The sequence below is a fragment of the Leiobunum rupestre genome, chromosome 7, assembly GCF_980474605.1.
Source record: "Leiobunum rupestre chromosome 7, qqLeiRupe1.1.hap1, whole genome shotgun sequence".
In the NCBI taxonomy this organism is placed as follows: Eukaryota; Metazoa; Arthropoda; class Arachnida; order Opiliones; family Sclerosomatidae; genus Leiobunum; species Leiobunum rupestre.
This window is the reverse complement of record NC_143390.1, coordinates 42,178,933-42,194,121: the sequence shown is the minus strand read 5'-3', so window position 1 is coordinate 42,194,121 and position 15,189 is coordinate 42,178,933. Positions and strand designations below refer to the sequence as shown.

The following is a 15,189-nucleotide window of genomic DNA, read 5'->3' as shown; positions in this document are numbered from 1 at the left end:
TTTAAACGTTAATCAGGTTGCACGTTATTCTGTTTCCACGTTATTCCGGTTCCACGATATTCTGCCTCCACGTTATACCAGTTTCAACATAATTACACACTATTCAGTTTCTACGTTGTTCCGATTCCACGTTATTCCGGTTCCACGTTATTCCCATTCCTCGTTATTCCGGTTTTTACATTTTACACTTTATTCAGTTTCCACTTTATTCCGATTCCACGCTATTCTGGCTCCACGTTATACCAGTTTCAACATATTACACGTTACTTCGATTACACGTTATTCCAGTTTTAATATATTCCAAGTTATTGAGTTTCCACGTTATTACGATTCCGCGTTATTCCGGTTCCACGTTTTTCCAGTTTTAACATATTCCACGTTATTCAGTTTCCACGTTGTCCAGTTTCCACGTTATTCCGGTTCCACGTTATTCCGGTTCCACGTTATTCCAGTGGCCTGATAGTTTCCCAGCTATTCTGATTCCCGTTATTCCAGCGGCCTGATATCTTCCCAGTTATTCAGTTTCCACGTTGTTCAGTTTCCACGTTGTTCAGTTTCCACGTTATTCCAGCGGCCTGATAGTTTCCCAGCTATTCTGATTCCACGTTATTCCAGCGGCCTGATATCTTCCTAGTTATTCAGTTTCCACGTTTTTCAGTACCACGTTATTCCGGTTCCACGTTATTCCAGCGGCCTGATAGTTTCCCAGTTATTCTGATTCTACGTTATTCCGGTTCCACGTTATTCCAGCGGCCTGATAGTTTCCCAGTTATTCTGATTCTACGTTATTCCGGTTCCACGTTATTCCAGCGGCCTGATAGTTTCCCAGTTATTCTGATTCTACGTTATTCCGGTTCCACGTTATTCCAGCGGCCTGATATTTTGCACATTATTCGATTCCTCGTTATTCAGGCGACCCGCATTTGGTATGAAATGTGTCTGGGGCTTCAGGCGCAGACCGGGCGCGTTGCCGTTGCCAGACGGTCTTGTTTTTTTCCGTCTATTTGAGAAATTGGAAACCGTGGCCCCTCCTCCCGTCCCCTCGGAAGCGCGCTCAAAGGCACCGACATCATCACCATAATGATGAGGCGCGCGTCTCTAAGTGAAATTCGAAGCGTAGCTTTTGTGTTTTCCCTTCGGAAAAAATAATAATTGGCGTATTAATAAGAAATTATTTTACTCTAAAAAAAACTCGGATTGGTTCAAGGTTTTCCGAGTCCTTCAAGAAGTAGAAGCGCGTTACGAAAACATGGTGATTGTGTTCGAGGAAGCTCCTCTCGACTTTGGCAGACAGCGGCGAAATTATCGTTACGTTATCGACACGTATAGACAGGGAAACATTCAAAAAGGGGCGAAATCCACCCGAGGTACCTTCCTATTTAATAATGTTTGAGGTAGATGGCGACACTATAAAGTTTATGAAAAATAAACTTTATTAAAAAGTTATTAATTTATTACTAAATTATAGTACATTAAATTCTTATTAAAAATATATAATTTTTGTAATTTAAATTAACAATTAATATTAACAGAAGTTAAAACTTTACGCTATAGATAGCACTATAATACGATTTTAAACTATCCAATCAGGGAAGAAAATTTTGTATTTTAAATCTCCACTAAAAACTGAAAACTTTCAACCAATCGTTGAAAATCAAAATTATGACGTCATGCTGCTATCAGAGCGCCATCTACTAAGAAATAACGCCCTTACCACGTTACCTCAGATGAATATTACCCCTTTAAAGTCGTCTTTGCCCCTTAAAAATTGTAAATCGATCTATTGACCCAATTTATTAGATCAAAAGATTTTATTTAAATAAATATAATGTCGGTGTGATTGGAATTTTTTTCAGTATGAAGCCCAGTTCACACTATACAATTAATTGGGCCACTTAATGAAAACCAACTAATTGTAAGCGAGAAAATTGAATAGTGTGAACAGAAAAATTGTAACCATTGTTCCAACTTTTTCTGTTCACACTGTACAATTTTCTCGCTTACAATTAGTTGGTTTCAATTAAGTGGCCCAATTAATTGTATAGTGTGAACTGGGCTTTACTATTACCGTTAACCTCAACATGTTTTTATGTTAGGTGAAATTATTTGTTTATTTGTTGCCAAAATATCAACGCCAAGATAAAACCTTTATCAGTAAAATATAAGTATAATTACATTCAAGGAGACGACCCGAGGTGATTTTCGGCGTTTTTGTTCAAATTCGGCGGATAAGTAGATATGTTACTTGAAATTTCCCAAACGGAAAAAATTCGATAGAATTTAGTTTTGCCGTGGCAAAATTTTATTTTTGATATGGCAACAATTTTTTTTATAACTTAAAACCTACATTTCCTTATAGAAATTAACATGGAGAAATCGCAGATTTATTGGTTTGAAAATTTTTTAAATATTAAAAAATAAATTATATTAAAAAATTGTAAATTTTGGAAAAAATAAGCAAAATAGGTAAATACAAGTAAATTTGGCTTATATTATTTAAAATGGGGAGAAATGGGTATATGAATGTACATTTTGGTAAATATTAGTAAAATGTGTAAATTAGGTAAATGCATGTAAATTGACAAAATTTACCCAAATTAACCTGAATTTTTCCGATTCTACATTTTTTAAACAATATACTTTTTTAACATTTATTTTTTTTTAAATCAGCGATTTCTAAAAGTAAATTTTTATAGCGAAAAGTAGATTTTAAGTAATCTAAAACATTTTTGGTTCCCATGGCAAAACTAAAGCCCGTCGAGCCATTTCCTGTTGGGAAATTTCAAGTTACATAATTAAAGGTATACTTATCCCCCGAATTTAAAGAAAATCAGTTAAAATCACCTCGGCACCTCCTTGTAAGTAGTATATTATGGTCCTTGGCATTAGCATATTTCTAATTGGGCATATTTTAGACAATAGGGGGCTCTGTGCTGAACGAAACCTGAATTGCGCAATAACTGAAAATCACTTTGAGCAGGGATAATCTACGCTATTTGTCAAAATTGAGTTTTTATGTAACATTGTTTCTACTTAGGGAAAATAACTATGAGGCGTTGATCCGTGGGTATCATGGTCGAATTTCCCAACCAGGGGGGAGGGGGAGGAAAAACGTCACCGGCGTTTGCTTCAATCGCTCGCGTGGCGTGTAGGGCTTGCTACCACCCTCCTACGCATTGTAACCCGGTCAACTGTTTTTTATGCATAATAAGTCGCTAGATGACTTGGGCCTAAGGTGGTGCCTTGGGTATTAGCCTAGCTGATTATTATTATTATTAAAGACGTCCTTTTTAGGGAGCCAATGAGATACCAGGCTGATTTGATTTTGGTTAGGGGGCGGAGCTTACTTTTCGAGCATGAGGGGGATTGAGAATAACGCTAAAAATACCTAAGTTCAAATAAATTCTTTATTATGGTTGTAACGAAATTTATAGGAATGCTTTTCATCACACGGGGTTTATTTTCTTCAGGAAAGTTATGGAGCAGTTTGTTTAATTTTATCAAATACATTACTGCTGAAACCTAAGTAATTTAATAAATTTATACTTTCCACTGCAAGTTTTTGTTTACTAAATTAAATTTATAAATATTACCAGAAGTATATAATATACTCTTACGAGAGAAGTATAATAATAATAATAATTATTATAATAATAATCAGCTAGGCAAATACCCAAGGCACCACCTTAGGCCTAAGTCATCAAGCGACTTTTAAAGCCATTAATTCAGGTGGCCGGATTTCATTGCGTAGGAGGGTGGTAGCAACTAGCAAGTCCTTCATGACACGCGAGCCAACAGCTCCCTACGCTAACTATTACCGTTAAGGGTGAAAACTACAGTGGCCTTTGTCTACTTTCGCGCTATTTCAAGCTGAACTCTTTTAATTTTGTATTTTAACTTATAAAATTAATATTTTAGTGTAGAACAGCCTCTTGTTTAGTGACTAAAACAATTTTGACAATTTTAAATTTAAAAGTAATTAAGTTATTACGTTTTAATTCGGACCCTCGGAGCTAAACAAGTTAGGCAAGCGCCCAAACTAGCCTTTAGTTAGAACCTTATATCTCGTTAACTATTAGCATTAGAATTATCAAAATTATTTTAAGCACTAGAGGAAGGTTCAGCCTAATAAGAAAAATATAATTCAATTATGTAATTGTTAAAACAGAAACGTTCAGCTTGAACGAAAAAGAGACTTTTACTGTATTCTTCCCCCTTAACCTCAACAAGTTTTTATGGAAGGGGAAACCGAAGAACTCGGGGGGAAACGCCTTAAACCAGTGGGGAGAGAACTTGCAAACTCCACGCAGAAAGAGTTGATCCGAGTTTTCACCCAGTGCCATATCTAGGCGCTAGCTATCTGGAAAATGTTATTCCTTTGAAACATCTACCAACGCAGATCTCAGAAAATGTTTGGAAAGAAAAATAGAGCGTGTTGAAAAGCGTCATTTATTGATTTTCTAATATTATATTACATAAGCAAGATATGGTGTATCCCAAATTCCCAATTCAGAGTAATTGTAACATTTTACTTCTTTAAGCGAATTAATAGACTCGGTTATAATTTTGAGCCGTGATTTGCAGGGTTGTTCAAAATGCATTTTGAAATTGCAAAATGACATATATCATTTTGCATTGTGCATTTTGAGTTAGAACAAGTTTTTTGCATTTTACATTTTGCATTTTGTGTTTCTAGGTATCTATTTTACAATTTTCATTTTGTGGGTTTGATATGTGGAAAGAATTTTACAAAATTATTTTTCAAAATGTTTTTACTCTGGTAACATCACCGCCACTCTTGTAGAAAAAGTTCGTCTGCTAATTACGCCCAAGTAATCATAGATGGCGATACTGAGTTACTATCTTATTCAGGAACAGACGAACATTCGTACAGTGCCACCGCTTTATTTCCCACGCTGGCTGCGAGGATGGTTTTCAAATTTCTACGTAACTATTATTAATTATTAATTAATAAAAAGAATTAGTAATTAATTAATAATAATTAAAATATAAATAATTAAAAGTAAACAGTGATTTTGTAAAAACATTTTACATTTGGAAAAACCATTTTCAATATGCATTTTGTATTTTTATTTTGAGCTGCAAAACCATATTACATTTTACATTTAGAAAAACCAATTTTCAAAATGAATTTTTTATTTTGCATTATGATTTATGGAGAAAGAATTTTGCATTTTACATTTTTAATTTTTAGTTATGGAGAAAGTATTTTGCATTTTGAAAAAAAAAAAGCATTTTGAACAACACTGGCGATTTGGCGGGAAATTCGCGGCCAACGTCTATGAGCGTAAATGTTTCATTTTAATGGTTTAGATGGATACTTCTCTCGTAAGATATATATTATAAGCTTCTGATATTACAAATTTTTGAAATTATAAGGATAGGTTATTTCGAAGTTAAGCTAGTTCAAGTCAAGGTTAGGTTACGTTATTTCAGTGCTAAGAGAAATTAAGGACGTATATTTATTTCGTTAAACATTAATTAAGTTGCTCAATACTATTTTATTTATGTGTAAACAAAATAACAATGCGTGGAATGCTCCCATTACTTTTTGTAAATAAATTTGACAAATTTTCAGTGGGTCTTATCAGATGGGGAAGAAGACTTTAACCTCTGAAATTTTCCAGACTAAAGACCAAGCTTTCGATAACTCGATCAATATTTGAGGTGCTGTTTCGGCATTTATAATTTATTGATTTAAATTGAGAAATGATGAATACAAACTACATTGCGCTGTGTCATCGCCAGTTTCTATAGCAACTACGAGTATTTATTTGGAAGATTTTCCCTTGTCTTGAGCTCCGCAATATTTCAATCCAAACGTTGACTTTCGCAACGACTGAAATTTTTAGTCAATCATGTCCTCAAAAACAATGACGTTCAGGAACAATAAATTAAAACTAGCGCCTTAATGCGCACTCAAAGTGAAGAGAGTCTTCATTTCTATTTTTATAACTAGACGATTGACATTTTGACGTCATTCTGAAAGCTCAGCTGCTCCAGATAAATATACTTTGATTTAGTTCAATAATGGAGAGATTAAGTTCATACAAAAACGTGAACTTATTTGTAGTGAATGTTTTACACGAATGTTTTGCACAAACATGGAATATCCTATAAGCCTTATGTCATCTCCTCGAAAATATAAGCAAAGTTTATTTGCCGCTAGGATTGGATTTTAGGGTGAAAAGTCTATAGAAGCTTCTATCGCTACTACCTCCTTCTTTTCCGGAGGACGTTAATTCTAGATTAGTCAGGGGCGTATCGAAGGGTTCGGATTTAGGGGGGGGGGGGGGGGTGAACCAAGCTTTGGAACCATTTTCCTATCCGCAATTTTTCAAACATTTTATACTCCCGATTTGCTAATTCTACTCCAGTGTTTTTGTACGTTGATACGCACTGCTACAAAACATACAGAGATAAGTTAAGTAAATGTTGATTTTATTATCGGAGGGGTTAAGAGTGACACTCCCTTTTTACCCCATAAATAAACAACCAAATATAACTTGAATAGTTTTCGCTTTCATTTCAGTTTTTCCAAAACATTTCGCCATAAATAAACCCAAACGAACCACCCAGGTAAATCAGCCCACCGGCCGTTTAAAAAAAAACGGCGCGTAAGAAAGTTACGTCTATTTCGCTTTGAACTTTGGAAGAAGCATTTGAAAATCGGCGCGATACCGCGTCGTATTAAAACGGCAATAAACGCTTCGCCGGAGCGTCTCGTTCCGTTATCAGTCTCGATAGAGTCAAGTTAGACTGTCGGGACGATGGATACTCGTTATCGTGTTAGTAAACGCGCAGTTTGGTACCCAGGGCCAAGTCTAGCATCGTCGACATCAAGATAAATTGGGTTAAAACTTTACGTGCCCGTGGCTATAAGCCGATTTCTACACTCGCCATCGTTTCCATTCCGGTTTTCTTCGGGGCTTGTGGAAGAGAACGGCCGGCGTCACGTGCGTCCCCTTATTACAACTTTGCATTTATTCCACAACAGTCGACCGCCAAACTAGGCCCAAGATGTAGCGCCTCGCGTTCAAATCAATGTCTAGGGTGATTTTTCGCGACCACATTTGACAATTATGGCTCTCATAGGACAATTAAAAGTGCAAGACAACGAACCGCCCATCACGGCACGACAAACATGGCTCCTGATTTTCATGGGCATCGTGTTCTTACTGAATGGATGTGCCCAGAGTGCATTGCCCGTTTTGTTCCCGATTTTGGTTCGTATACATTTTTATCAAATGCTCGCTGGTATCGGGTAAAAATCGACAACATTCGCTTCCGCTACACACTTTTTCACTTTCCGCGTCGATCTGTTTCAAACAGATATTTTAGCTTTATTTTCACGCTTGCGAGTGGCGAATGCGAATTTTGATAACTTTTATCCGCTACCAGCGAGCATGAAAATAGGCCTTTATCCCCTTTTCTTTTCATAAATCTGAGCCGGTTTGATTTATGCTAATTTTATGCTGTAGCTTCAATGTATTTTCCAAACAAAATACCTATTTGAATCTTTTAGCCCAATATTGAGTATTCACGTTAATGGTTTTACGTCAGAAGTAGATAGTACGGGGAAGTATCAATCTAAAATTAAACATTTACTTTCGCCGGCTCACTTGTAGCCCATTTCCTGGAAAAATGTATCTAATGATAATATATACATCATTGTCAATAGAAAGGGTAGTTAGTTGTAAGAGATACGTTATTAACATATGGTCTCGTACATTGAGAGGTTAAGCACCCGACGATATAAACTGGTACGTCTAGGCTTCCACAATACTTTGCAGACGCTTAGCTTAATCTTTAATACCCACAATCTTAGTTTAGTAAGGTACGCTAAAATCTTAAAACCTAAAATTAAAAAAAACTCTTGAAATTGCAAGATTATGGGACAAGATTAAACATAGAATTTCTATTTTGGTCTACAATCACAAAAACCACTACACTAAAAACAAAAAAGATAGATAAATTATTTCTTAACAAAAACGCTTTTTCTTTAAAATTTTATTTATTTTTGGATTTTAAACCTTGAAAAACACGCGTGAGATTACTGGAATATTGTCTACAGCCTTATGAAAAATGATCCACTGCCTTGAATATATAAACACCCAAACTGTATTTAAATATTTAATGATTACTAAAATTTAGTTTTTAATTCCATATAATATTATTGCTCTAAAAATCTGGCTTACAAGTCTGTTCGAACCAGCTACATGGTTTATAAATACACGTGATAAACATTTAAATATACCAGTTTTTTAATTAATTTTTCAAGGCCTTAACGAAGAGGGAAAAAATGTGGGAAATCGGCGCCGTTTTCGCCGCTTTTCAATTTGGACGCATATTTCTCGGCCACTACGAAAGGAAACTCGTGAGTTCATAAAAAAAAGAACCGATACAATTAAAAAAGGGTTGATTGCGTAATATTAAAATTTCATTCGTTCACCGGTAGATGTCCGTAGTTACGCCTAAATTTTTAGTAGTAACCGGCGTATTATTTTGCGGAGGAACAAATTTGTTGTCGGGGTAGGTTATTTACCATCAAAATGGAGAGTTTGTTTTAATTTTAATTTTCTGTTTAGTTGCATGTTATGGGCACCAGGTGGCGACAGCTTCTTGATACTGAATATTTTGTTGCAAATGATCAATGGAATCGGGTACGCGATGACGTCGTACGCGGCGGTTCTACTCGTCGGAGGAGGAGCTTTTTACGCCAATTCCGTTTATTTTATTGTAAGTTTCTTAGGTGTACAGCCCCTGACAGGGCTTGAAAATTAAATTTTTTGTACTTTTATTTAGGCCATGATCGACTCATTTGGGCTGGCCGGTCTCATATCGGGAGCGCCCATTGGAAGTATTATTTTTTCGGTGCGTATTTTTCAAATTTACCGCTTTTTTAATGTGGTCGAGAAAGAATGCTTCGCGGACACTAAATAGATGTCACCACTTTCTTGAAGGCGCGATATTCGCATTGTCTGATTTGTAGGCGAATATTGTGATTTTCATAATTATTTTGAATTAAATTTAGCCAAACATAATAGAGAAGTAGTTTGGTCAAGTTTTGATCGCTGATATATAATTACATATACAATATTTCAGTATTTTAAATTTTAATATTTTATTACGGTTGCATTCTAAAATTTATAATATTTTAAATTTGAATATTTTATTACGGTTGCATTCTAAAATTTATAATATTTTATATTTTAATATTTTATCACGGTTGCATTACTGTAAATTTTAACAAGCAATAAAATAGAGAATAATCTTGCAATATATCTAGAACAAGTTGTTGTCATGCGCTGAAAAATAACCAGTCTTGAATCTCAACATTTTGTTACGTCTTTGCAAATAGCAGTGGCGTAGCTAAGGGGAGGGTGCCACCCATTTAGGCGTGATTTGGGGTGACACACGACTGTGAAAAAAAATTAAAACTTACACAAACCAGACTAGTAAGTAGCAAACCATGATATCCGCCCCGGGTGTCACCCATACTAGCTACGCCACTGCAAATAGTATAGTTAAAGTCGATCTGGCATTCAATATATTTTCTTTCTTGACTACTGCAGGCCCGATTCAATCCATTTGGTTTTGTCAAATTGAAATAATGTAATTCCCGTTATAGTTGAGCAACTACTTTACCGTCTTCGCGACGATTGGCCTTCTGTTGGTGGTGGTGGCCATCGCGTCGATGGCAATCATCGAGGACGACGCCGGTAAGAGCGTTTATCCTAGCGAGAAAACTGCCCTCTGTCCGTGCTATCGACACTTGCCCAGGCAGTACAAAATATACGCTTATCTAACGCCGGAATATTATCGCCAATTACCCGTAGAGGAACTGCTGGAGTGGCCCACGACGCAGGACATCTCCAACTTCCTGCACGCGCCTCTCGTTTGGGGTTACATTATTGCCATCACCCTCAACTCGGCCGTTGACAGCTATATTCTCATTACGCTCAGCATCGAGCTAGATAAGGTATTACGACGACACTTTTCAGCGGTCCCATGGAAAAAGACCTGGTCATAAATAAACATTAATTTCTACTACTCTCGAAGGTCGTGCAGAGACATTACGGGCTAACGTCGCAAATTATCATCGCGGCCCGTACTAACAAGGATAGTATGCGAGGTGTTTATGTCGATTTTGTACAAAGTCGGGTGTAATGTAGACCTATATGAGAGATGAAATATCCCAAAAGGAGACGTCGCACTACTTATTCGTTTTGACATGGCCACCGAAAATGTTTTTGATCACTTAAAACAAAAAAAACTCCATTTAAAAAAGCATGGGATTTTCTCGGTTTCAAAGAAATGGGTATTATTTGCATAAAAATATGCAGCCCGAGATTTGAAAACAATAAAGGCCCAAACACACATACGGTTTGAAACCGAGAAAAAAAAAACATTTGAAAATCACGAAATGGGCAATTTGGACCACATTTAGGTAAATTTCATAAAGTTTTGGGTAAATTGGAACATTTTAGTGGTAAAATTGTAACACTTTTTGGGTAAAATAAGGAAAAAATCTAATTTTTGTTTTAAGTGGTCAAAAACAGTTTTGGTTGCCATGGCAAATCGAATGGGTAGTGCAACGTCTCCTTTTGGGAAATTTCATATCTCATATAGGTCTACATTACGCCCAACTTGCAACCAAATCGGCAATAAACACCTCGGGTACTCTCCTTGTAAGTGTAATTTCTAAGGGCCCATATCGTAGCGAGCCCCTAAAAAGCATACTTGCTGGTCCTTTTCCACCGAGCCCCAGGGACTTCACCTCCCTCTGACCGGCCCGGGTCTATATACGTCATTCTTCCATGGGACAGCCATTTTGCGTCCCTATCTCTCGAGTATTAACTCTGAACTTAACCCTTGACAGCGTCATATGGGTGCCTTGTCTACTGGTGGGATGTTCCTGGTGACGTATCTTAGCGCGTGCGCCGCCGATTTTTCCGTGGGAGCCTTAGTCAAGCGATACGTAAGTATTGTCCTAATTGATTACAAATAGGACGCGTTTAGTTTGAATAAAAACGCGGATGAAAAGCTGAACACTATTTGACGTAACTCGACGTCATAGACCACTGTCAAATGACTAGAAGAGTTTTGTATTATTCCAAAGGTTATTTTAAACGAACATTTTAATTTTCATTATTTTCTAGAAAAGTAATTTTGTCGTAATAGCGTTGGCATGTTTTTTCCTGGCCATTGGGCTCATATGCCTGGGTCCCGCGCCATTCGTAAACCTCAAATCGTAAGTTTTTCAAGGTTTTTTAACGGTGATATCCGTATTAATTACTGTTTACGAATCCCATAGTCAGTCTGGCACGATTGCTCTAGGACTAGTTTTCAAAGGCTTAGCGACAGGAGCCATATCGTCGAGCGCCGTCGCGGGGTTGCTACGCTCAGCCAGGTTTGACATTTTCACCCCACAAATAATCAGGGTGACCAAACTTTTTAGCGACTTAATGAATTTGTCATCGAGTTTAAGCTCGATTTTTGTATTTAGGAACAGTTTAAACATTCTATCTTAAAATAATTTCAAATTACAAGGTGAAACTTGTAGGCCTTATTGTTTTCAAAATCTCGGGCTGCATTTTTGTATGGAAATAGTTCCAATTTCTTTCTATCAAATAAAATTTTTCCTATATTTTCGATATGGAACTAGCAAATTTACTGGTCACCCTGTACCAAAAACTATTCAGTGGCGTAGCTAGACCATTTTCCACCCGGGGTGGTCCCAGAGTTTTCCGCCCCTATCAATATACACCAAATTTGTCTTCTTATCCTCAACCTATTTCCAGGAATAACTCATATGAAACATTACCAGGGGCGTAGGAACGTTCTAGAAGTTGGAGGGGGCAAAGATAAACGAAAAGGGGTCTGGAGAATGGTTTTTAATTTTTAATGGAGTGTAGCTTCTCCGAATGCATGTGTACTTGTTACTACTATGTAAATTGGCGGGAAAAGACTGAAATTTAAACACAGTTGAGGTTCTATAAATTGTATATGCTTTTAAAATGATAATTTGAGTCTTTTGAAGATCTCAACTGACCAAAGGTTGGAGGGGGCAATAACATTAGTTGCCCCTCCCAGCAAAATTCTAGGGAGGGGCATTGCCCCCCCCTGCCCCTCCCGGTTCCAACGCCCCTGAACATTACGCCCCCAAAAAGTGCCGCCCGGGGCAGGCCACCCCTTCCACCCCCTCTTGCTACGCCACTGTAACCATTGGAAATGTTGATAAATAGTAACACATTACCACCAACAGGTTCAACCTCTTTCCCGATGACCTCGCAACCTTCATCATGGTCATAAAACTCACCTTTGGTTCCGAATATTTCGGGTATGAAACTTAACGAGTATTCTTAATGATTCCCTCATTACAAACCGTTCTCATTTAACTAGGCATTTCTTGGGTGCTCTTGGCACGGGGCCCCTGTACCAATTAGTGGGTCACCCCAACGCTACCTGCATTTTCGCCATCGTCTTCGGCGGCTTGGTAAGTTTCACATTACTCATAATTTAAGGTTCGAACCTCGGATGATGTCGTTAACTTCTTCCAGATCGTGTTCTGTACCATGGCCCACTGTTTCGACAAGCGATACGAGAGTTATATTAACATAGACGGCCCGTCCTTGTACAACAGTTTGAATTTAGCTCCCAGTCAGCAAGGGCAGGTCAATACCATGAACCTGAGTTCATCCATTGAACAAGAATCGGGTGAATGGGGATGGATATTGGGCACCAACAATCGAGCCGTGCGGTGAGTGTGGTGACTCGCGTTTCGACGGACTTTTTGTTTTAAAGACAATACGCTGCTCTAGTTCTTTTTTAAACTTTATTTTTTTAATTTGTTATAAAACTTCAAAGTGAGATCATTACTCGTATATAAATAAAGCTGAGTTTTTAACATAATTAAGCTCCCTTGTCTTTTATTGATCGATGTTTCTCCTAGCCATGGTCGCACGCAGTTAAAACACAATATCTAACTAGTTACTTATCAAATCCAGTAATCGTGTAGAGTGATCAAAAGGAAATGGGAATATAACTGCCGAACACTTAACTGTTAAATTTCCGAGATCAACGAAACTACAGCAATGGTGAAAGGACCGTAGGGCTGCAGTCTCTGTTCAGTGTTCACTATTCCGTCGTCCTGTACAAAGCTGTAGAAATAAATAATAAAAAATGCTTAACAAACACGAAAAATACTAGTTTTTATATAACACTTGTCTTAAAAAACAAATAGATTTCTTCAAAAATACGACATACTGCATAATAAGCATAGATTGCAGTCTCACCTATACTGTATTCTAATTTCAGATAAGGCTAATTTGAATTACATTGTCTGATTTTCATTAAAGTTGAAAGGAAATACTTATACTGTGATAATGAAGCGTTGGCTTGCTTTAGTCCCATTCGACCGAAGGCGGTTTTTGAGGTGTCTCATTCGACCGAATTCCGCCGAAACGTGCGGTTTTTATGTGTCCCATTCGACCGAACGCTGCTATATAAATTGGCTTTTGCTATGTTTTCAATTTAGTTACTGAAGTCGTTTGCAATGGAGCGGATAGCTAATAAAGGAATTTAGCTATGCCATTTTAATATCTTTGTACTATGCATTTATTTGAAAATAAAATGGAATGAGCATGAATTATATTTTTATCTTCACCTTGTCAAGAAAAGTAACTGAACCACAACTGAAATAGTAAACTTAACCAACTCTAACCTAACCTAACCTAAACATGGATCTTCGATAGTACATACCTTATAAATAAAATACTACATTTTAAAATTCTTTCGGTCGAATGGGATTTTGGTCGAATGGGAATAAACGGTTGGCTTACAAATAGCAATTGTGTACAAGAACTCGCGAATGAACCACCCAAGAAAAAATATGAAACTAAAGTGAGGGATATCGGGTTTTTGGACATAAGTCAATCCCCTGAAGACGGCACAGCTCAACCTAGAGGTTCGTTAATAACTTTTCCAATAAAACAATACGGTAATAAGAGACGAAGCTTTCAAACTAGTTGGTATGATAAATTTCCGTGCATATATACAGGGTGTCCATTTTTAATCGAAAAAGTGATTCTTCTCAGAGATTCGTGAGCTTGCAGGAGGGAGAAAGCCTTGTTTTATGATGGTTTGAAACCGGTATAAGCGTGGTTGGTGCACATTTCCTGCAAGCATTTCGTCTTTAAAACGGAAGTAGTTAGATGACTTGGGCCTCGGATGGTGCCTCGGGTGCTCGCCTAGCGGGTTAATGAAATCCCCATAACATCAAAATATACAGGGCGTCCATTTTTAATCGAAAAAGTGATTTTTCTCAATAACCATTGTAGTTAGCATTTTTAAATTTTTTTTGTGTGAATTGTCAGTACCGGGGGGCCATTGTTGTACATAATGTTTATCGATTTTAAAATAATATTTTAAAATTTTGAAAAAATAAATTTTGATGTATTGGAGCTCGTCAAATTTTGTCAATGAGAAAAATGTAGAGCGGCGTCGAAATCTTAAGAATAACGTTTGGTCGTTGAAAACACAATCATTTTTCACGAAATTACACGCGTTTGAAAATTGACTTAACGGGTAAACAAAATAATTGGAAAAATCAAAAAATAGAATCTTTTGGATGCAGTGGAACTATTTATTATTTTTATTTATTTAATGCTAGATTCTAAATTTCTAACTCTCATTTAAATGCTATATTACCATAGAACATTTTCGTTCAGTAAATACTCGGGGAACCTTCAAGATATCACGTATCTAATTTCGGGGATATTGTTTTTGGACTTTCGGTTATTATTCATTAAATTTAGTTCATCCTAAAAATAATATTGTCTTACGACTTCCACTGCATCCAAAAGATTCTAGTTTTTGATTTTTCCAATTATTTTGTTTACCCGTTAAGTCAATTTTCAAACGCGTGTAATTTCGTGAAAAATGATTGTGTTTTCAACGACCAAACTTTATTCTTATGTTTTTGACGCCGCTCTACATTTTTCTCATTGACAAAATTTGACGAGCTCCAATACATCAAAATTTATTTTTTCAAAATTTTAAAATATTATTTTAAAATCGATAAACATTATGTACAACAATGGCCCCCGGTACTGACAATTCACACAAAATTTTCAAAATTCTAACTACAACGGTTATTGAGAAAAA

General features: G+C 36.7%; 1 protein-coding gene across 2 annotated transcripts; it reads left to right on the top strand.

Moving 5' to 3' along the window:
- The first annotated feature begins 6,656 nt into the window (after window positions 1–6,656).
- LOC149936354 (MFS-type transporter SLC18B1-like) lies at window positions 6,657–12,940 on the top strand. 2 transcript variants are annotated; one of them, XM_090153949.1, is made up of 13 exons: window positions 6,660–7,247; window positions 8,303–8,398; window positions 8,480–8,553; window positions 8,610–8,760; window positions 8,827–8,895; window positions 9,653–9,743; window positions 9,861–10,003; window positions 10,904–11,002; window positions 11,184–11,275; window positions 11,339–11,434; window positions 12,290–12,364; window positions 12,427–12,520; window positions 12,585–12,940. In XM_090153949.1, the coding sequence occupies exons 1-13, from the start codon at window positions 7,104–7,106 to the stop codon at window positions 12,786–12,788; spliced, it is 1,428 nt and encodes a 475-aa protein (XP_090010075.1). In that variant the 5' UTR covers window positions 6,660–7,103; the 3' UTR covers window positions 12,789–12,940. The 2 variants fall into 2 exon arrangements, with proteins under 2 accessions (XP_090010074.1, XP_090010075.1); XM_090153948.1 differs by having other exon boundaries at window positions 6,657–7,247; window positions 9,653–10,003.
- The last annotated feature ends 2,249 nt before the right edge of the window (window positions 12,941–15,189 follow it).